At 36.1% G+C, this 23,051-nt stretch overlaps 3 protein-coding genes and 1 non-coding gene across 7 annotated transcripts in view; all 4 read left to right on the top strand.

The window, feature by feature from the left end:
* LOC105230831 (ring canal kelch protein) lies at positions 1–6,717 on the top strand. Of its 2 annotated transcripts, XM_019991954.3 has the most exons (10): positions 3–376; positions 519–668; positions 1,712–2,113; positions 2,174–2,638; positions 2,697–3,345; positions 3,406–3,530; positions 3,588–4,090; positions 4,153–4,812; positions 4,874–5,295; positions 5,360–6,717. In XM_019991954.3, exons 1-10 carry the CDS (start codon positions 183–185, stop codon positions 6,341–6,343), a joined length of 4,554 nt encoding a protein of 1,517 aa, XP_019847513.2. In that variant the 5' UTR covers positions 3–182; the 3' UTR covers positions 6,344–6,717. The 2 variants fall into 2 exon arrangements, with proteins under 2 accessions (XP_019847515.1, XP_019847513.2); XM_019991956.3 differs by lacking the exons at positions 3,588–4,090; positions 4,153–4,812; positions 4,874–5,295; positions 5,360–6,717 and having other exon boundaries at positions 1–376; positions 3,406–3,504.
* Positions 6,718–8,816: 2,099 nt separating this feature from the next.
* LOC105230808 (serine/threonine-protein phosphatase 1 regulatory subunit 10) lies at positions 8,817–19,039 on the top strand. 3 transcript variants are annotated; one of them, XM_049449152.1, is made up of 6 exons: positions 8,817–8,839; positions 9,911–10,073; positions 10,199–10,296; positions 10,460–10,734; positions 11,123–12,739; positions 16,372–19,039. In XM_049449152.1, the coding sequence occupies exons 2-6, from the start codon at positions 10,071–10,073 to the stop codon at positions 18,093–18,095; spliced, it is 3,717 nt and encodes a 1,238-aa protein (XP_049305109.1). In that variant the 5' UTR covers positions 8,817–8,839; positions 9,911–10,070; the 3' UTR covers positions 18,096–19,039. The 3 variants fall into 3 exon arrangements, with proteins under 3 accessions (XP_049305109.1, XP_011210095.2, XP_049305113.1); XM_011211793.4 differs by having other exon boundaries at positions 8,825–9,750; XM_049449156.1 differs by having other exon boundaries at positions 8,837–8,966.
* A 1,713-nt stretch (positions 19,040–20,752) lies between these two features.
* Positions 20,753–23,051, top strand: part of LOC105230811 (uncharacterized) — a 31,339-nt gene continuing 29,040 nt past the window's right edge. The window contains exon 1 of the transcript XR_007421809.1: positions 20,753–21,158. This is a non-coding gene — a transcript (uncharacterized LOC105230811). The remainder of the gene's footprint in view (positions 21,159–23,051) is intronic.
* On the top strand, positions 21,293–23,041 carry LOC105230809 (peptidyl-prolyl cis-trans isomerase, rhodopsin-specific isozyme). Its single transcript, XM_011211795.4, has 4 exons — positions 21,293–21,684; positions 22,062–22,285; positions 22,343–22,443; positions 22,862–23,041. Exons 1-4 carry the CDS (start codon positions 21,408–21,410, stop codon positions 22,962–22,964), a joined length of 705 nt encoding a protein of 234 aa, XP_011210097.2. The 5' UTR covers positions 21,293–21,407; the 3' UTR covers positions 22,965–23,041.

Below are 23,051 nucleotides of genomic sequence, written 5' to 3'. Positions count from 1 at the left end.
ATAGAAAAGAAAAGTAGTCAAAAGAAAAATATCGAAGAAACAAGTTGATTTGTTGAATTGTTTGTCTGTTTATATTTATTTATTGAAGAAATATTGTACTTTTCTTAGTTCAAATAGTTGTGTGAAAAAAGCTACCGCTTTGCGGCCCACAATCTGTGGTATTAGGTACGAGTGTTTGGTGCATGATATCGTTGAGTGCACTGCTGACCAAATACACGCTGGGCATCATGAACAACTTAGGACACAATCAGCCAACGGGTGGAGCAGGTTCTGGTGCAGGTGGCGCTGGGGGAGTCGGCGGCGGCGGCGGTATTGGCAACAACAATGGCAATGTTATACAAAATCCAGCAGCAGAAGGTAGCATGGAGCGCGGCAGGTATGAGCTTGTTTATCAACTTTCAATTATTGGCCAAATGCATTTATTTTTTCGTATTTACATATAATTGGATACATATTAATAATTGTTGGTATTTTACATTGCTGTCTAATATGCATATTTTAATTGAAATTTTAAACAGTTGCTTGCTACGCTATGCAAGTCAAAATTCTTTGGATGAAAGCTCACAGAAACATATTCAACGCCCAAATGGCAAAGATCGCACCGTTGGACAGTATCATAATGAGCAACACACAACCCGCTCATTCGAGGCCATGAACGAAATGCGCAAGTAAGTGTAGAAAAAAGAATTTTTAATTTGCACATCGTGCATATTTTTCCTATCCAAGGCAAGCAAACTTGCCAAATTATTTGCATATACCTAAATATAAATATTTATGTTGTTAATTAGAATTTGAAAAAAAATTTGACAAATTTTAAGCGCCGGCTGGCATGGGCATAGCATAACGCCGCTTTTCATTGTCAGTACTGAAAATAAATAACAGCTGTAGTGTAGTACTCTTACACGCTTACGAAGAACAAATAATTAATTGTGCGCACGATTACACATCAGCTTTGTTTAATTACGTCGAGCTTTTCATTTCACTCTTAACTTGTTTGGATCGACGTATGTACATATGTGTGTTGTTATGTGTACACTACAAACAAAGCGATAACTTGTTTGGCACGTAACGATACTATGCGCCTTTTGAAATGCTAGAAGTAATTAATAAACTAAACACATCTTTGTATAGGAAATAGTATTTTCCATAATAAATGTATTCACACCGAGATATCTTGTTTTGTGGACAGTCGGTGTGCGCGATAGGTAGCGTATTTGAACTTCATCAAGGCTACACATAAAATATTTGACTTAGTACAAAATAAATATTGATATTTTTATAAGCACATAAGCACATGCCTTGAACTTGAATTGCCCCTTAATGAGTAGGTTTTGTTTTGACATCGTTTGTTTATTTTTATAAAATGATTTTTTTTGTCATACCTTCATATGTATGTATGTAAATATGCAGTGTGAATAATGCACAGAAACACATAACAGTATTAATTTACTTAGCATTGTTTTGTGTACTTTACCTAATGCTGTTACGCGAAGTGACAAAAAAAGTTTATTTGCTAAACACATAATGCATTTTCCTTAAATACTTTTCACCAATCCCTTTAGTGGAAAGATATTTGTTTAAATTCTTATTTTGGCTACTAGAAATATTTAATCTTCCCGAAAAAACACTATTCTCATAATTTTAGAGTGCGACACTAACCAAAAGAATGCAACTGCCATAATGTCTAATAAATAAAAAATTTACCGTTTAGGCAAAATTTACTCTGTGATGTAACGTTAGTTGCCGATGATATAGAGATACCGGCACATAAAATGGTACTTGCCTCCTGCAGTCCATACTTCTACGCTATGTTCACCGGGTTTGAGGAATCACGCCAGGGCCGTATAACACTACAAGGTGTTGATCATCGTGCGCTGGAACTACTCATAGAATATGTGTACACATCGACTGTAGAAGTGAACGAAGACAATGTACAAGTGTTATTAACCGCTGCAAACTTACTGCAGCTCACAGACGTGCGTGAAGCCTGTTGCGATTACTTGCAGACACAACTGGATGCCAGCAACTGTTTGGGAATACGTGAATTTGCAGACATACACGGTTGCGTGGATTTGCTGAACTATGCGGACACCTACATAGAACAGCATTTCAAGTCAGTGATAACCTTCAAATTTTAGCTGTAGACGCAAATCATTATTATTTATTTTTTTAGTGAAGTAATTCAATTTGATGAATTTCTCAATTTGAATCACGAACAAGTGATAACTTTAATATGCAACGATCGCATTTGTGTGCCAAGTGAGGAGAAAGTTTATGAGTGTGTAATATCATGGATACGCTATGATCCGACTATGCGCGAGCAGTTCACTGCTATCCTCATGGAACATGTACGCCTGCCCTTTCTCTCCAAAGAATACATAACTCAACGCGTCGACAAGGAGCCATTATTGGAAGGCAATATAATATGCAAAAATTTAATAATAGAAGCATTAACATATCATCTGCTGCCAAATGACACCAAATCTGCACGTACCATACCACGCAAACCAGTGGGCCTGCCGAAGATACTCTTAGTCATTGGTGGCCAAGCGCCCAAGGCAATACGTTCGGTAGAGTGTTACGATCTGCGTGAGGAAAAGTGGTATCAGGCGGCTGAAATGCCGAATAGGCGTTGTCGGTTAGTACCCCTTCACACAAAAGTAAATGTATTTGTTTAAGTTTTTAATAATTTACAGTGCTGGTTTGGCGGTGCTTGGCGATAAGGTGTTTGCTGTTGGTGGCTTCAACGGCTCTTTGCGTGTGCGTACCGTGGATGTGTACGATCCGGCCACAGATCAGTGGCTCACTTGTAATAGCATGGAGGCGCGTCGGTCCACTCTCGGTGTTGCCGTATTGCATGGCTGCATTTATGCTGTGGGTGGTTTTGATGGTACAACGGGTCTCAGCAGCGCAGAGGTATTCGATCCGAAGACCGAATTGTGGCGTCTTATAGCGTCGATGTCCACACGACGCAGTTCTGTTGGTGTTGGTGTTGTTAATGGTTTACTCTATGCCGTTGGCGGTTACGACGGTTTCTCGCGTCAATGCTTATCGTCGGTGGAACGCTATAATCCAGAGACTGACATGTGGACACCCGTAGCTGATATGTCGGCACGCCGTTCGGGTGCTGGTGTGGGTGTATTGAATAATATACTATATGCCGTTGGCGGTCATGATGGCCCTATGGTACGCAAATCAGTAGAAGCATATGATCCCGATTCCAATACATGGCATGTTGTAGCTGATATGGCCTATTGTCGACGCAATGCAGGAGTTGTGGCTCACGATGGTGTACTGTTTGTTGTGGGTGGAGATGATGGCACCTCGAATTTAGGCTCAGTTGAGGTACGATACTTTTGTGCCAGCATTTTCAATGAACTTATTAAACTAATTGATTCTTTTTAGGTCTACTGCCCAGAAACTGACACGTGGCGCATATTGCCTGCTTCCATGACTATCGGACGCAGTTACGCCGGTGTATGTATGATAGATAAGCCCATGTGAATGGAAGAGCAGGGTGCAATGGCACGGTATGCTTATATTTAATAAAAAATAAAATAAATTTATCAACAATTTTCTTTTTTTAGCCAAGCTAATGCAGCAGCCGGTGGTATCATAGATGATGAAAATAGTCAAGCTGAGGGCAGCAATGTCGAGGGTGCAGTCGGTTACTCACGCAGTGACGCGCACATCAACTTAAACAACAATGGCAATAGCAATGCTTCCCAACAGCAACAACAACAACAGCAAAATCATCCACACTACGAAAACATCTATGAATCCCTTGAGCAATATAATACTGCAGCTGTTGCTGCTGCTGCTGCTGGTGCTGGCGTCAACGCTGTTGCCCCTGCTGATGCATTGCCCCAACCTCAAGCCGATGCAAATGTAAATCCACCTAACATTAATAATCTCAACAATACCAACAACAACGCTAACAGCAACAATCAATCACGCATTCTACCCAATATAAGCTATAGGAATGATCTCTATGATCGCACAAATACCACATCTCCAGCTTATGACGTGCCACGGGCCGTGCGCTCCGGTTTGGGATTTCGACGCAACTTCCACATTGATCTACAAGGAGGTAAATGTGTGTTTCCCAAAAGCATTTTTTTTATAAATAATATCATTTACTTCCCTCTAAAGCCAATCGCTTCAACGCTTCACGAACCGGTGCATCTAACACAGCGCCCACTTCGGTTTATGGCAGTAACAACAACTGTCAACGACAACGCAGTTTCGATGACACCGAATCTCAGAATTATTACAATTTCAATTACCAGCCGAGTTTGCGTTACGAAAATATTTACGAACAAATTCGAGATGAACCCATTTACCGAAATACCGGCAGCGGCGCTCGAGTTTATGGGCGTTTAGATGTCATTGGTCATGGTATCGGTCGTATTGAGCGTCATTTGAGCTCGTCATGCGGCAATATTGATCACTACAACCTCGGTGGCCATTATGCAGTACTCGGCCACTCGCATTTCGGCACTGTCGGTCACATACGTTTAAATACCAGTGCTAGCGTTACCAACGCACCAATTATTAATAGCGGTTGTAGCATGAATCCGGCAGTGACAAATACCACTGCGTCCACAGCAACCAATGTGACCACAACGGGCAGCAGTCAAAGAGATGCCAATAATGTTAAAAACAGCGCTTCATCCTTCTTCAGCTGTTTGCAGGGCGAAAATGCGCAGAGTATGAGCAATATTTATCGCGCTTCTGTCGGTATAGGTAGCGGCATGGCGACCACATATGCTACCGCTGGTGGACAACAAATACCTACGCAATTCAATTGTGGTAAGTCTCCAAAACCAATAATTGTTTAATTTGTTAAAAAGTATATTTTTTATTATTGCAGTGGTTCCGAATAATACCAAGGAGCGAGAACCACGTTCTGCCTCCGCTGGCCCGATATCAATAAGTACTAATAATGGCAACGCCAATGAGGGACCCACCACTTCGTCAGGCACACGCCAAACAGGCGCTATACCAAAAATTAAAGCACTCGCTCTAAACTCAAATAAGCCCAGTACAAGTTCTTCAAATAATACCAACAACATTGCAACAGAGAAGACAGTCTCCATTAAAAATGCAATCACCAAGAAGGCAACAAATAACACGAACAGCTCAACGTCTGCGTCAACAGCTAAAACAAGCACAAACAGCCCCGAGCATACATCGAATTCAAGCACCTTGAATCGCATCTCCAAATCCAGTTTACAATGGTTGCTGGTAAACAAATGGTTGCCATTATGGATTGGACAGGGGCCAGAGTGCAAGGTGAGTCAGAGTATGAGAAAAACTAAAACTCAAATTAAAAAATATTTTCTCGCAACACTTTCAGGTGATCGACTTCAATTTTATGTTTTCACGCGACTGTAGTGGTTGTGATGCTGCTTCCGCCGCCACGCATATGTCCAATCCTTATTATACGCCACGTTTGGGTGGCATGATGCCACATGATTTAATGCGGTTTAGTGCTGCGAATGCTGAGATGCACGCACCATGTGCAGCCGCTTCGACAGCCTTGAGGCGCGATCTCAACATGCGACCGCGCGCCTTGAATCGCTTGCGTGAATACGAGCAGAATCGACGTGATACGGCCACACATCGCTATGAGGATCCCTCGTATGAAAATGTGCATGTGCATTGGCAAAATGGTTTTGAATTTGGACGTTCGCGTGATTATGATCATAATCATCAAAATGCAACAGCAACAGCTCGCCCACAACTGCAACGTGCGCGCTCCGAAAGTCCAAATTTTAACACACAACAACGACGCATGCGCCAAAATTCCAATGCAACACAAAGTGGCAATAACGTTGCACCCGCCGCTGGCTATAGTACAACAAAATACGTAGACACATTCAAAAGTTATGTGCTCAATGCGGAAAACAACACGTTCAAACCGAAGCTAGTGAAATCTGAGAATAGCGAAGTTTTAAATTGTGCGGCGAGTGGAAGTGGAAATGTAAGTGGCGCCGCTGAAGTAATAATAAATCCGTTACCAGATAATCCAGACGAAAATGAAACTCCACCACCTACGACAGTGCAAGCAAACGTTGTGAAACCAGTTGCCGAGCTCGAAACTGAAATTGATGAGGCCGTCGCTAATATTAACAATGAAACGGCGGCTTGCAGTGCCAATGCAAATATAGGTGATAATGAAGGCGAACAGCCCACGAGTTCAAGTCGAGTAGCAAATGTTACTGGAAGAGAAAATGTATTCATAAATGACAACGAGACTGATGCAACAAAGACAAAAGCCACTAACGACAGCAACAATATTAATGTAAAATCTACTAACAAGGAACAAAACGACGATTGAAAGCAACAAGATATGCTAGGAGGAACAAATTATGTGTTATCTGATACATAAAGAGATAACTAGGAATTATCCTGGAAAAATATTAGAAATAATAAGAAACCCAGTAGTTTTGAATATTAAGTTTTCAGTTGAGCAAAACAACAGAAGTTATATACATACATATTTATATCACGATTAAATACTAAATATTCAATTTCGTAGTGAACAGTAGCCATGTGTATGAAATTAGCAAACAGTAAAATAATCTTTAATTAATTACTTATATACGCACACATAGAACCAGCAATTTGCAGTTTCCTTAGGCAAAATACCCAATTTTGCATTATACCATAGTATAAAAATGATACGAACTAAACAGAACTAATTTCTTTGTATTTTCGACTTTTTTTTCAGTTACATGTTTATACTCATGTTAACTTTTAATTATGTATAAGTAAAACATATGTATAAGTTTTTTTTCTATTTACTCATTATTGCATTATTCATTGCATGAGTTTTAGAACATACTCATTGCTCTGTTGTTTATTATAAAGGGTGATTTTTTAAGAGCTTGATAACTTTTTTTTTAAAAAAACGCATAAAATTTGCAAAATCTCATCGGTTCTTTATTTGAAACGTTAGATTGGTTCATGACATTTACTTTTTGAAGATAATTTCATTTAAATGTTGACCGCGGCTGCGTCTTAGGTGGTCCATTCGGAAAGTCCAATTTTGGGCAACTTTTTCGAGCATTTCGGCCGGAATAGCCCGAATTTCTTCGGAAATGTTGTCTTCCAAAGCTGGAATAGTTGCTGGCTTATTTCTGTAGACTTTAGACTTGACGTAGCCCCACAAAAAATAGTCTAAAGGCGTTAAATCGCATGATCTTGGTGGCCAACTTACGGGTCCATTTCTTGAGATGAATTGTTCTCCGAAGTTTTCCCTCAAAATGGCCATAGAATCGCGAGCTGTGTGGCATGTAGCGCCATCTTGTTGAAACCACATGTCAACCAAGTTCAGTTCTTCCATTTTTGGCAACAAAAAGTTTGTTAGCATCGAACGATAGCGATCGCCATTCACCGTAACGTTGCGTCCAACAGCATCTTTGAAAAAATACGGTCCAATGATTCCACCAGCGTACAAACCACACCAAACAGTGCATTTTTCGGGATGCATGGGCAGTTCTTGAACGGCTTCTGGTTGCTCTTCACCCCAAATGCGGCAATTTTGCTTAGTTACGTAGCCATTCAACCAGAAATGAGCCTCATCGCTGAACAAAATTTGTCGATAAAAAAGCGGATTTTCTGCCAACTTTTCTAGGGCCCATTCACTGAAAATTCGACGTTGTGGCAGATCGTTCGGCTTCAGTTCTTGCACGAGCTGTATTTTATACGGTTTTACACCAGCCACACTCTCAGAAACAGACGCAATATTCTCTTCTGTACGCACTGTACGCATTCGTGTGGTTGGTTTAATGTCCAATAAAGTAAACTGAGTGCGAAACTTGGTCACAATCGCATTAATTGTTTGCTCACTTGGTCGATTATGTAGACCATAAATCGGACGTAAAGCGCGAAACACATTTCGAACCGAACACTGATTTTGGTAATAAAATTCAATGATTTGCAAGCGTTGCTCGTTAGTAAGTCTATTCATGATGAAATGTCAAAGCATACTGAGCATCTTTCTCTTTGACACCATGTCTGAAATCCCACGTGATCTGTCAAATACTAATGCATGAAAATCCTAACCTCAAAAAAATCACCCGTATATACATAGTATGTACTAATTTATTTGATAAAGACAATACATGTAAAAATACCTACATATTTAATAACAAGTTTATTCATTTTACCTGTAAAGTTACAAGCACACAATAACTGCCACCACTGTGTATAGGCCGTTTCATTTACAGGTCGATAATAACGTGTCTGCACTGTCAATTTTATAATGTTTTATATGTGTTCGAACTCACAAATTCGAACACTTTCTTGCACTGGAGTGAGTATACACCACCAACTTCATGTATGACTAACCACAGAAGCTATTAAGTTGTTTACCTTTTTCATTAGTTCACAGATCAGTGGCAAAGTAAGTATTTCGTTCGTTATAAAATCTACCTAAAACAAGATGTGTATGTGTGTTGGGTAATTACGCCACGCGTGTCGTGTAGTTTCAGCTTAAAAGACAGGCCTTCAGTTGCCCTCTCCTTACATTCCTCTACCTGTATAATATTTAGTTTTGTGTGTGAATTGTCACAGATAATACTTTTTTCACAAAGTCCTTAAATTTCTAAAAAAAACAACTAATTGAGTACAAAACCAAGCTTTATTAATCCGATATCGAAAATTGTGACGTTTTCTCTCATTTGTGTTTCTTAAATTACTCTGAATATTATACAGCGCTCTTCAGAGCTTAGCAATTTTATTGAACACACTCTGTGATTGCGACCCTGTGCTCGATTCAACGATTCGTTGAAAAAGAAAGACATTTGTTCAGATAAAATCGTGTTTGCGGGTGAGTTGGACGTGAAAATTTGCAGCGCTGGGCGTTTATTTGATAATTTTCTTTGTTTTATCTCTGCTGCATTATACCTACTTGCATTTGAACAGACTGTACCTTTGTAAAAAAAAAGGAAAACAAAGTAAACAAAAGCAAATCTTTTATTGTTAGGTTATAAGTAGCTATTTTATGCAGAGAAGAATCGTGTTTATTTCTTTGTACTTTTTATAAGAAGATATGTATGTGGATGTGAATCCACGCTACAAATTTGTTAAATATCGAGTGTTGATTCAAGAGGCATATTAGTGCCGAGTACAAAGAAAATTCGCAATTCCGGTTAATACTGTCGTTGACGATGTTAAAATTTGAAAGCATATATTGAAGAAAATAGTGGCATTTATGCATAAGTTAAATTAGTGATTCAATAGTTTGCTATAGAAGGAAATGTGATTTCCATGCTCCTAGAATATGCTGGAAACGTGGCTAAGTCCCTTGTAATAGATTGTATCCTGGACATGAACCATTCAACACATTTGCGAGTTGCCACTTGATGGATTGTATTCGGCAAGTATTGTAATAAAACGAACTATTTTCACGTTATTGCTGAAGTTGCGAACTCGTACGCTTGGAAATATCAAGAACTGTCAGAGAAAATAATTTTTGGTTGCAAACTGGCAACGCCGAAAGATATTACTTAAATTTAGCTGTGGTTTAAAATAAAGCAATCTATTACAGACACACGTCGCCATTTTGGAAAATTTCTCTATACTATTTTCGCAGTAGTCTTACAAAATACTTTGGGATTAACATTACATTTAGCAAGATCGTCAACGAGGGATTGAATTATTAAAATTATTCATTAAAAATATTGTCTTTCATAACAATAATAGTTATGGTTGTTTATTATTGCAAATAAAAGCGTTTAGGTAATTTTTCCATAAATTTTTAAGTAGGTTATGATGAAATAAAGAAACTTATTAAGGGGTTAGGTTTTCTTTGTACTTTTTTCCGTCATACACATATCGTAAATCACGCACGTACTATATTGTACATTTTTATTAAAGCTTGATTCATTTTGTTTTGTAGTTGAAAACACATGGAAAGTAATAAATGCATACTAAAGTTATGTAATTAAAGTCAAAGAATACAAAAAATATCAAGAGTGGAAACAAGAGAACTAGTGTGACGTCAACCGTCTAATTATTGGCTATCGTTAAGATTAATTTGAAGTAATCTTAAAACAAATATGGTGAGTTGGTTAATTAATTTCAATGTAATACATTTAGTAAATAAAGAATTTCTAAAGAAATATATAACGTGTTTTCCTAAATTATGATATCAATGTACTAATTATGATTTTCATTAAAATTTCAGCCGCGCATTGTACCTTTACAACTTCTTAAGTGCCTAAAGGTGCTTTTGGATGACAATGGAGGTATCCTTAGTATTGGAGAAGTCAAGCGGATCGCGGGGTGAGTAATTAATTATATTAATAAATTACATTGTACAAATCATTACTTGTCATGCAACTGTGCGTAATGCGTTCGTGAAGAATGTAATTTTAATTTTAGGGTTGCATTTAGTACGAATTTGTTTTATGTGAAGTAAACTAATAGTGTGTATTTTTTATTCCAGGTTGATGAATAGATATTCAAAAAAACTTGTTTCGAAATGCATTTATGTACAAATATTAAAAGTTACTAAAACAGAGCTGCTTGGTGAATTTATGGGTGTTGGTGGCTGGTCTCTGGTATATAACTGGTTAAACGATGCAATACGTGCAATGAATTGGCCGCTTGTGCAAGAAATTCTAGAGCTGCTTTTACTTTGTCCAGTTGATGTGGATCGCTTGAAAATAAATTCTGCACCAAAGTTGGTGAAGGGACTTTGCAGGGATGGCGGCAATGAAGGTAAGTTTCTTTTAACAAAGTGATATATTCACCATTTAGGTTTATTTAAGTGTATACCTTGAAGAAAATTAGGGATTAGTGCCTCTTTAAAGATATATATACAATTTAATATTAATTAGAAATTTAAATACATTTATGACAAACCTGGCTATATACAGTTTAACCAGTTCTGGTTGACATCCAAAAAGTCTAGAAAGTTATACTTTGTTATTGATCTTTTTTGCTGTCAAAATTTATTTATAATGTAGTTTTGTTGTCTACATTTCCCAGCATCGGTTTAATTTACTTTCACAACATTTAAGAGAACTAAATCCATTAAAAGAAGCAGTTATTAAACAATCGCCTAAATGACGATTATATTTTTATAAATTTTTATTATTTATTTTAGGAGTACGTATACTTGCAAAACGTTTGGTGGAGCAATGGTTGAAAGTAGTGACAGAAAATACTACAACTGCTCAAGTAGAAAGTTCTCCACAGCAATCGGTTATCGGTGGAGCAATTCCTAATGTTTCTACAATACCTGCCATTCAAACGACACCTGTTATACGGCAAGACAGCAAAATACCACAAACTTCTAATATACCATTAAAAGTAAAAGGGCCCTCAGTTGTACAGAGGCCGCTTTCAAATTCCGCTGAACAAGACCCACTTGCAGATGTTACAGATGTACCGCCTGAGCCTTCTACTTATGCACCAACACCTGCACAGAAGAAAGCTAGTGAAGCAGGATTGGTGTTCAAACTAGTTTATAAAGATGGTCAACAAGTTTTGACAAAAGTACCAAAAACCAATCAACTAGCTGCTTCTGTTGTTGATGTTGAGCAAAATGCTCAAGGAAATGAGAATGAGGGTGAATGTGAGAAAATGGACCATGATGGCGAAAATGATGCCAACATGAAGGGCGATACCGAAGCTGATGGTGGCACGGGTGCTCAAGAAGAGGAAGAAGAGACTGATAGAACTGTGGATTCTACAATTATAGAAGAGGAAGAAGATACGCGAACATCAACAGATAAACAAGACAAAGATAGTGAAAGTAGCGCTGACGAAGAATCTCAAATAACACCGGATAGTAACATGCTATCCATAGAACAGAGAAAAAAGTCTATAGATACAGAAAGTGAGAAATCTATAAGCAGAGAACATAGGAGCTCTAAAGACTCCAGAGACAGCAAAAGTAGGGATAAAGAAAATAAGGTTGATAAAGATAGGAAATCATCGTCATCTTCTAGCCACAAATCATCTGGTCACAAATCAAAAAGTTCGTCTTCGAGCAAGTCAAAATCTTCTTCATCGTCCTCTTCACACCGCAGTTCAAGTGATAAACATCGAAGCGATAAGGATCGTTCAAGTTCCAGTAAAGACAAAGATCGAAAAGAGGGTAGTAGCAGTAGCAGCAGCTCAAGTAAACATAGATCCTCATCATCATCGTCAAAATCTTCGTCGTCAACAAGTTCGAAAGACAAACATCGCGATAAAGATAAGGAAAAATCAGCTAATATTTCTTTTTCGTCGCATAAAAAGGAAAAAGAGCGCGAAAAAGAAACACCAAATGAAAAGGATAAAGAATCCAGTTCAAAGTTATCCACTTCCGAGAAACTTAGTCGTATTCCTAAAAAACAAAAAGATGAATCGGAAGCGGATTTGACAAAGCCTACTTCAATAACCATTCCTTCAAAGAAGGCTTCAATGTCAATAGAAATTCGTCGTGACTCGGAAAAGGCTAAAACTGTGAAAACATACAAATCACAATTTCGCTCACATGGCCTTACTGAGGAAGCTCCCCCACCACCATCGCGGAAAGGACTAAAGAAGCCAGTTTCAAGCGTTTCTGCTCCTGGTACCGTCATTCCAACCAGTTTGCCATCTTCACTAAAACGCCCTTCCCCGCCACCAAGTAGCAGTGATTCACCAACACAAAAGAAATCTAAAATTGATATCAACAATCTGACAGTAGCTAATGAGAAGCCTGGAGCTATCAAACTTATTGCTCCAAAGAAAAGTAAGTATTTTGTGTTACGACATTTACTAATAGCATTCTGCGTTATTTCTTTGCAGGAGTTTGGATGATACTAGTTTTTGCTTGTGGTTTATATTGTATACTTTTTTAAGGTGATATTTTGTGTTTTATAAAAAATTTAGACTGTCGTCTCTTTAGTGTTGGCAACACCACGCTTCCTCATTGGACTGTGTGGAACGATGGAACTGAATTTATTGAATCGTTGTTTTCTGTTACTAAAATTCCTACATAGACTAGAAGCAACAATGGCGTATTGTCAAACACTACATGCGATGGTCTCGCTATGGTTGAGCGGAGTAATTTTAAGGTGTTTTAACGCGGATAATTTTTTTTCTCCTGATGTGTTAAGTATTTAAAAAAAAAGATACGGAATTTAACTATAAAAAATTGGATTGGCTCCTTAATAACCTAAAAATGCTGATGGTGCTCAAATCATCTAATGTTAATAATGTGATGTTTCGAAGTGATAAATAACAATTAATTTCTTGTCACGGGAGAGGATCAGCAATACGTATACGTGATATATGATCGATCTTCACCTCCTACTAGTAGATGGATGATATTTATAATTTTTAAAATCAAATTTTGTTCGTTAATTAATATTTGTGTAACAAATTATCTTTGATATCAGAGCTTTTTGCATTGATTGTTGCTGTAATTGATAAAACAGGCACACCGAGATAAATGCAACTAAAATTTGCGAAGAAATTGGTCGATAGTACAGTGTAAATGCATCAAAATCGTCATCGAGATTTGAGATTCAAAATGTCACAAGGGTTAAAGGCCTGTTAAAAATAGATCAGCGACTTCATTGGTATAAACAATCAAACGTCGTGCCGACAACTCAATTTTTTAAAAGGCACTATTTTTTTTTTGTTTTTTTTTTTTTGATTCTTCTAACAAAATTAAACGACGCACAAACCGGAATGAGACTATCACTGTTGTTAGTAACGCCCACATTGTCAAGTGGAAACAGGCTGTTAAGTATGAATTTTATCTTACATCCTAATTTTAATATTCACATTAACTGTTTATTCGTGTACATTGCAATGTTGTGATGTCACGAAAATGTTTATTATTTTTTAGTTGATAAGAAAACAAACATTAAAACATAAGACAACAAAGAGTTGGTGATTAATAAACAATTCTTTTCAACAAAATAAATTATTTGAGCTAATGGTCGCCGAAGTTTGGAAGCAGTCTTAATAATTGAAACGGAAAGAAATTTTACACAGAAATGGAAAAAATGGGTTTAGGGTTTTTTTTTGCCATTTTATACATTGAAGTTATTTACAATCAAGTAGAAAGAGATTCACTAAAGGCAAGAGCCGCTTTTACCGACATTTCTGCATATATTTTCAAGACCAATACACTTGAAGCATGTTGATCCAATTCGTTTAGAAAAGGCTCACTCTATATGACATTTTCATGCACAATTTCAATCCCGATTTCTAAAAAAATTCACAAACTTTTTTTCTTTTCTTCTAATATATTTCAAGATGGGATATGTAATTATGATTTCCAACCCTTCTTGTAGTTGAAAAATATAACGCATATTGTGTATCGCCACATATACATATATCCTCAAGAATATAAATTCATTCATGAAAAGTCTACTTATGTACACCGTTAGATCAATTAACCTATAAAAGAAATTTGCGTGATGCGTTTTTATTGGCTGCACAAAACCCATTTAATCTACCCGCAATGTACACTAGCATTCCTATTTGAATTAATACCACATATAAGAATTACAAGGCATCATATCAAAAGTTAAATTTTTGAATCCCATCCTAATACCACTTTTACATGGCTAGTGAAATAATTACTTTATTGAAAGTTATATTAATTCTTTATGAAATAACATAACCTCAAAATACAACAAAATTGGTATTCTTCAATGACTAAGCACCTTACTCCGATCGGTCAGCACTGTAGGGATATGTATGTACGTTAAGAAAATAGTGATCATTATACAATTTCGAAAAGAGGTCAAGAGCATTTCCGGCATTACCCTAGATAAATAACTGCTAGCAAATATTTCAGATGCATGTGTATTTAGAAATTGTCTCAAAAATTCTGCTAATGTCAATTAAGAAATAATAGTATTTCCACTTTAAGCTAATATAACCCTGTTCCCATGAAAGATGGGGTGTATATACAACCGGAACCCCTCGTAATTTATAGGTGGCCCATATCTGATACTTCAGCAGCATTAACCGTAACTATGTCAACAATATGTTGACGTTATCACAAAAAAAGTTAGCCTTAGAAAGAAACGTCGATGTTTTGCTCTCAAATCAGGAGTTATTGAAAATATTACAAAGAAGGGGAAAGGAGGAACTCAAGTTTATATCACAGACCACACTTACATTATCTTGGAATTGCATCATGGATGTAGCTATTAGTTTTTTCCTAAACTCTCGGGCTGAAAAAAACCAAAAAGTTTTTACATATGGAAGAATGTTTTCTGTTCAAGAAAACCAAAGTAACATCTTGTCTGCCTCCAAGCTTCGACTGCCCAGAGCGTGTTTTAATTTATTGTATATATAAGTATTTAAACATATACTTTGAGCTTATTTAACTCAGTCGGATATGTGTCGCTTCCGCCACGAAGATGTCTCTGGTTTCATTCGGGGCTTATTGAAAGTGATCTAACAAAATTCACCTCACCCCTTTGTATATCCGCATTTGTCATGTATTTAATATAATGAGTCAATTTCCGTTTTTAGGTATATGAAAATCACTTACGAATCGATTTTTTTTTTTTTTAAATAACGCCTATAGTTACGATATTTCGAGATTTTTTCTAAACTAATTTTTGATCTTGAACCCTTTGATGCTCCGATCTTTCACCACCTTAAAACTATGATCGCAAACAAACATTTGAAACTTCAGATAACAGTCTAACTTCCAAGTTCAAAATAATCTTTGTAACAACTTTGAGCATGGTTGTTTTTAAGTGTTATTTCCCTTATAGGCTTTACAAAGCATTGATGGTATCGCCTTAGTAATGAATCCACTGATCATTTCTCTTAGTTAATCGCTAGTTTTTTATTCGAAATAGTTTTAGATTCCCTTTCGATTAGCTGCTGGTTTTAGAAGTCTATCTTTGAACTTATGTTCTACTACAAAGCTTCCCGACAATACCATTTTATAAAATCTAAGTCGAACCTATATTAGTACACACTTTCTCTGCAGAGTATTGTAATTCCGAAAGACCTAACCCTGAAAAAAAGTGAAGTCTTCATTAAAAAGGGTGTTTAATAAAGTATCGTAATTTCTAACCCTCAAGCTTTCTGTACTGAGGTCACAATCTGTGTGCATCACAATAGAGGTTGATCCTAACGATCGCCGCATTCCAAATTTTAATGTAGTTATGTATTAAATTATAAAATTATTTTTTAATTAAGTTTATATATTTTAAACAATCTATTTAATTTGAAAATACTGAATATTTATCCCCTTACGCGCAATGGAAAACAAAGGCTAGCTGTATACAATGGACCAAAAGCAAAAACTATCATCTGAACTCCTACCTCCATACAACTTGCCGTCGAAATGATCTTAAATCTACCTTTACACCATATTAATAATTGTTTCTTTAATTTCAGTTCAAACTCTTGTCGAGACAAATCTCTTCTCGGACGCGCTCTCAGCAGCAACGGGACCCAAAAAAGTTACTAAGCGTAAGCGGCCGACTACACCTGGTCCCGGTCAAAATAAGGAAGGTCCTTCACCACCTACCAGCCCAGATGCACCAAAGGTGGCACCTTTAAAATTCTACCAGGACACCTTGGATGAGACCAAGAGCGAAGACAAATCCGATAAGGAGAATGATAGCAAAGATAATAACAACAAATCGGAAGATTTGGATTCGGGCGATAAGGGCAATAGCACAGAAGATGATGATGATATACCCTTGAAGAAGGTTAAGGAAGATATAGAACAGAAGGTACTGCGAGAGCAAAAGACTAGTGATGACGGTAGTGATGCCACATTGACTAAGAGCGGCGGCTCAGTCGATATCACTGGTAGTGATGGGGAAGAAGATGTCGCCAAAAAGAGTTCAGAGGAAGACGCGCCCAAACCGCCTGGTCCTGGTTGTGGTCCGAATGGACCACCCGGTGTGCTTATGCTACACCGACGCAAAGGTCCAAAAAAGAAGTTGACTTGGCGACCTCAAGAACAACTCGAGCAAATACGTTACTTTGAACTGGATGAAACAGAGCGCGTAAATGTGACAAAAGCGCAGTCCTTTATGGATATGAAAAATCTGGAACGCTTTAGTGAACGCGATGCGATTAATATCGCCAGACGTGGTTTCACACATGAGGATAATATGCGACCATTAACCGAGTGGCGCCCGCTGATCGAAGTTGATGGTGTACCACCACATCCGAATGGTAATCAATCTAAACAGCGTAAGGTGCAAGCCGAACGCGAGATGACTACCTTGCGCGCACTATATTTCTCCCACAGCATGATACCCGACTCACCGGCAGAAGCAGAATTAGAACCGCATTTCGCAGTCGACATACCTGTCATACCGTTAGAAGATATTACCGGCAATCCAGATGCTGTAAGCGACTACACCAATATGCCTTGGCCTGAGCCAAAGACTTCACCCAAGTCAACAGAAAATAGCCTACCTAATGTTGGCAACTTACCAACCGCCCAAGTAAACACATTACCGCCAAATAACCTAAATACATACCCAGGTTTTATGCCACAATATGCGGGTGTGGCAGCAAACAATCTACTGGCAACGCAAATGCAAATGCCAAGGCCAGTTCCCACACCGGCGGCGGGCCCAGGTCCACATCCAGCTTGGCAAACAGGCAATTTCAACGGTAATTTGGCAATGGGTCCCATGCCTGGTGGGCCGCCAGTACAACAACAGAATATGATGGGCCCATTCGGTCCTGGTGCCGGCAACCCGCAATGGCAAATGCATGGCGGTAATCAGTATGGCCCAGCACAAGGCCCCTTCAATAATGCACCCAATTTTGGACCAATGGGTTTGATGCCGCCACGTGTTATGCCAAATATGCCACCAGCGAATCTATTTGAACGGAACAACATGAATAATAATCATCACAACAATAACAACCAAAATCGGAACAACGGTGGCAATTGGCGCACCGGTTCAAACTTCCAAGATAACAATGGGGGCGGCAATTGGCGTTCAGGTGGTGGCGGCGGTGGACAGAACCGTGGTGGTGGCGGCGGCGGCGGCAATTCTAACAACGGTGTGTGTAAGGCTTTCATGCGTGGTCACTGTCGTTTAGGCAAATCGTGCAAATTTATACACCCTAATAAAAGCAAACGCATATAGGATTCGCCAGAATCTTCTGATGAAGATTCAACAACGATCTCGAAAAACAACTGTGATAGTGGCGACAAGACGATGCACTAAAAAACTGTCTAAGCGATCAAAATGATCTATTTGCTGCGCGCCTGGAGCCACACCTAAAGTTCTTAAGTGTCCACCGTACGTCGTTGGTCATCCGAAATGACCTCCTGAACCTGCGAAGTTTCAATTAATGTCAGGAAATTCAGCCTGCCAATGTCGTAAACCACAAAGAGAACATACATTTAATTTCTATGAAATAATTAAGTTTTTTGTACAAAGCGTTAGTTTATATTTTTGCACTAAACATTTTGTTGTTAGTAAATGAAAGATAAATCGTGAAAAAACAAGTCGTAGATTTTCTACTAGCATTTTATAGAATTATGCATCCTATAATAGGTCTATGAATACATTTATGAATATAAAAAAATATTAAGATGTTACAAAGGCATTTGCTTTAAACATAATCGTTAATTACATATATAATGTAGATTATTATTTATACACTTATCTGCGCAGAACAATACATTTAAACACTGTACTTATTAATTTGTAATTAATATTCAGCTTCTTACGCAGAGCGTCAAGGACGTATTCAACGAAGTTTATATAGATATGTATATCATATATCCTATATTTCATTCATTTAAATGTACAATATTATTGAATTATTGGATTAGATAACCAAATGTAGAATTTATTGATGTTAGCAAAGCAAACAAGATACATAACTTTACACATGCATCACGGTAACTAACTAAAGGTAGCTTATTTAACCATAGGACACACATACATATGTATATATATAACAAATTCATTATAACTCTGTAATATATAAACTCAAATGAAAAGCATTTCAATACTTCCATAAATAAGAACATTTGTAAAACATGCAAAAAAAATTAAATAAAAGAATTATTGAATAAAACCTAATTGCGTATAATTAAAGCAGATATAAAGGTTTTAGTAGGAATCGAAGTTCTGAAATTAACAAATTTTTGCACAAAAATGAGAGTGGAGTTTTTAAATTTCAAGCGAAATTGCAATTAATATAGGAGTTACACAATTTTATCGATATACGAGTATGTACATATACATATGTATATTTGTTTTTACTTTCTATATTTTTTTTAATTGTACAAATGGTCACTTGTTTTTTCTTTTATCGCTTGCTTTCATTAAAAAGCGACGTCCAAAAATTCATACCAATTTTCTTGTCGATTGTTTGATTAGAACTTTGTAAAAATCGATTTTTTTTAAGTCTTCAACTAGAATATCCCGTTTATAAGATATAAAAAAAATTGCACATTTTTCGGCAATGTCCATTTTCAGCGTGCTATTTCGAAACAAAAATATACTGCAAAGATCAGTCATCAACCAACATTTATAAAATAATATTATTTCCATTTTATTAGCTAGTTATATAATATTGAACAAATTTACATAATTATTTTATTTGTTTAACTACCATTTGGTAATAATTGTATTATTTAATAATTTCGCTCAACAACCCTTTTCGCTCTATACGAAAGCAAACCTACTTCCTTTGCTAACAGTTCTTTTCAGTTCCCGTTCCGTTATTCGTTGCGAAAAATTTAGCCACAAGCGTTAGGTCGGTAAAAAATTTTCAATTCATGTGTAATTCTGCTTTAAATTAAATATTTGTATGAATAACTAAAGCAAGTGCTCATTGTTTATTATCTGGTGCTAAAATTTTGATCATAGTAGTGTTTTTATTGTTTTTATCTGCAAGTGAAAATAATGTATGCCGGTGGCGAACAAGCTCAAGCGACAGGCGCATTAATTGCAAATCATTAGATGTAAATATGTGTGTGTATACTAGCTTTGCGAAAGTGAAATAGCGAATAAGCAAAGTAACGAGTATGAAATCAAATATAATAGTTGTAGCCAATAAGTAAAAGAGTGATAAGGAAGTGTTTACATGCAATCCAGCATGACATTTAATTGTGTGAAATTTGTGTTACATGCACTGGTGAAGATGGAAGCTTACAATAATACTTACACATGTGTATGAGCTTATGAACGTATTATGTGAGTGGTAACAAGTTATACAGAAAAATGATTTGATATTTATTGATGCATTTAAAAATTCTTTTTAGTTTAATTATTTGTATGTATGTTTAATTGAATTTGTACTTTAATAAACATTTTACGATTTTTCTGCTTAAAATTAAATCCAATTAAAAACCTAAATATATTATAATAATACTTCATGAATACAGGTAATGTTCGAAGGACTGATAAAAATTTTGATTTTTGACAAAACGGTGGCTCCGCAAAAAAAGTAATTTTTTGTGAAAAAATTTACACTCAACACAAATTTAAAATCGAAATTATTATCAAAAATTCGGTAATTACCTGACAAATATGTACATATATCTAAGAACGTTGTGAAAATTTCAAGTCGCTGGATGCAGACGTTTTGGAGCGAAAACAGCGTTTTGAAAAGAAAGCATATAAAGTTTTTGAACCGAACTCTCGAAGCTGTCTTTATGTGGGACCTATTTTAAAATTTCGGAGAATTTTTTCAAATATACATACATACATACATCTGTACATTTGATACATATGTATGTACATACTTATGTATAGCTAAAATAAATTCGTTGATTATCTTAATATCGAAAAATCAGTGTAATAACTTATAAACTAAGGATTTCAACAAAAAATCCAGTGTCCCTTTAGTGGGTAATTGTGGAAAATATATACATATGCACAGAAAAGTCGCAAGTGCTATTTAAAATATTTTATAAATATCATATCTCTTTAATTATTGCCAATACTATTTTAAACAACAACAAAAACAAAAATAGAATAGGTTTTATATTTTACATACATAAAACTCAAACTAGTACATTTCTATGCTAAATTAATACAAAAATAGAAATATGTACAAAAAAAGAAGGAAAATGAAAAATGGAGAAAAGGAAGAATGGAAAATCAATTTCGTCATCTATTAGGCAATGGTGGAAAATCAAAATATTTAGGAACAGCTATGCTTTGCAGTAAAAATGTAAATAGATGTGTGTAAGTATCGCTAATAGACACAATATTTTAGTGCCTTCCATTGCACCACGTATCTTTTGTAAATGTGGGTGGTGAAAATGCATGCTTTTGAACTTAACTTTCAATAGTTATAAGGTTTCTTGTAAAATTTTCAGTTATTTTCGCGCGTCCTCAATCGACAATCCACATTTAACGCAGTTAGTTCGACGATTGTGTTCATAGGAAACGTGTAAAATTTTATACTAATTAAGATATACTTAGAATACCGTTATGGCACTCTATAAACTTTTTATCCGACTTACTTCTATACTGGCCATAGCTGAGGGTCTGAGCTTTACGGTGACTTCTAAGGTTTATTTAGATGTGAAGCATCAAAAGAAACCGCTGGGACGCATAGAGTTAGGACTGTTTGGTAAAATCGCACCTAAGGCAGTCGCTAATTTTCGACACATATGCTTGCGTGGCATCAATGGCACTACATATGCGGGTTCTAGATTTCATCGTGTAATTAATCGTTTTCTCATACAAGGTGGCGATATTTTAAATGGTGAGTCTTTGGTAGTTGGGAAAATAATTACTTCTCGATTAGTGATTGTGTCTAGTAAGTGAAAAAATTAGAGGTTACCTACCATTTTATTATTTCATATTTACATCTGACTTTCCAGATGTTAGGCCACTCATATTATTATTATGTATGTATATAGTCAATCGATTTTTTTCACCACCATATTTGAAAACACAGTAGAAAGTCCATCACCATGTCATTATCATTTTTTATAATAGCTGTGTATTGAGGAGGGTTCTGAGTGTCAAATAATTTCTAGTTTGTATTTTTGGTGACTATTTATCAAATTGTTGCACATTTGTGATGTCATTGGGTACTGCGGTGTTTTCGAATACCACACCCATTTAATGTAATTACAGGCGATGGCACAGGTTCTACCAGCATTTATGGTGATTATTTTGAGGATGAGGCATTGACCGTTGAACACAATCGTCCGGGTTATTTAGGTATGGCAAATCGTGGACCCGACACGAATGGTTGCCAATTCTATATAACTACCATATCGGCTTCGTGGCTTGATGGTAAGCATACAGTGTTCGGTAAAGTGCTCGATGGTATGGATACGGTGCATGCAATTGAAGATGTGAGTTCAATTTAAGTAAAAAAATAATTTTAAATTTCTAAAATGTAGATTTTTTAGGTTAAAACAGATACTGATGATTTTCCAATGGATCCAGTTATTATTACGAACTGTGGCGAAATTCACACGCAACCATTTGAGTTTTATCCCGATGATTTTAAGTGAGTAAACTTGCAATAGATTTAAAATAATTAAAAATGTATATTGCAGAGTTTAAAAATATGAACAAAAAATTTAAAAATTAAAATTAAAAATTGTTATAAAACTATAAAAATTATAATAAAATGAAAAAAAAATTAATTAGTAATATATTATATAAATCAGAGATAAAAATATTGAGCAAAAATAATATTTAATTAAAATATGACAAATCTATATACAATTCTTTAAAAATATGAAAGATATTACAAATTTTTTATAAAGGATATATTATTAAAAATATTAAATTATCAATTGAAAAAAAAAATATTGGAATGATAAAATATTTATTATAATTATTATTCGCTATATCTTCCATATTACAATAAATATTTTTTGTATACATTAATAAAAAAAACATATTTTCTTTATCTTCCACAGCATAATGAGTTGGGTCAAGGCCGCTGGGTTGCCCGTAATGAGCAGTTTTACTGTGTTGCTCATCTTCCATTACTTTTTCCGTCAATTAAATATGTACTGTTGACCGTTTGAAAAATTTCTAATTAAAAAAATAATGTAAATGTGCGTTTTAAACACTAATAGTGTAATATAAAAATATATGTATATTTAT

The sequence above is a fragment of the Bactrocera dorsalis genome, chromosome 1, assembly GCF_023373825.1.
Source record: "Bactrocera dorsalis isolate Fly_Bdor chromosome 1, ASM2337382v1, whole genome shotgun sequence".
Classification (NCBI taxonomy): Eukaryota; Metazoa; Arthropoda; class Insecta; order Diptera; family Tephritidae; genus Bactrocera; species Bactrocera dorsalis.
This window is presented reverse-complemented; position numbering and strand designations above follow the sequence as displayed.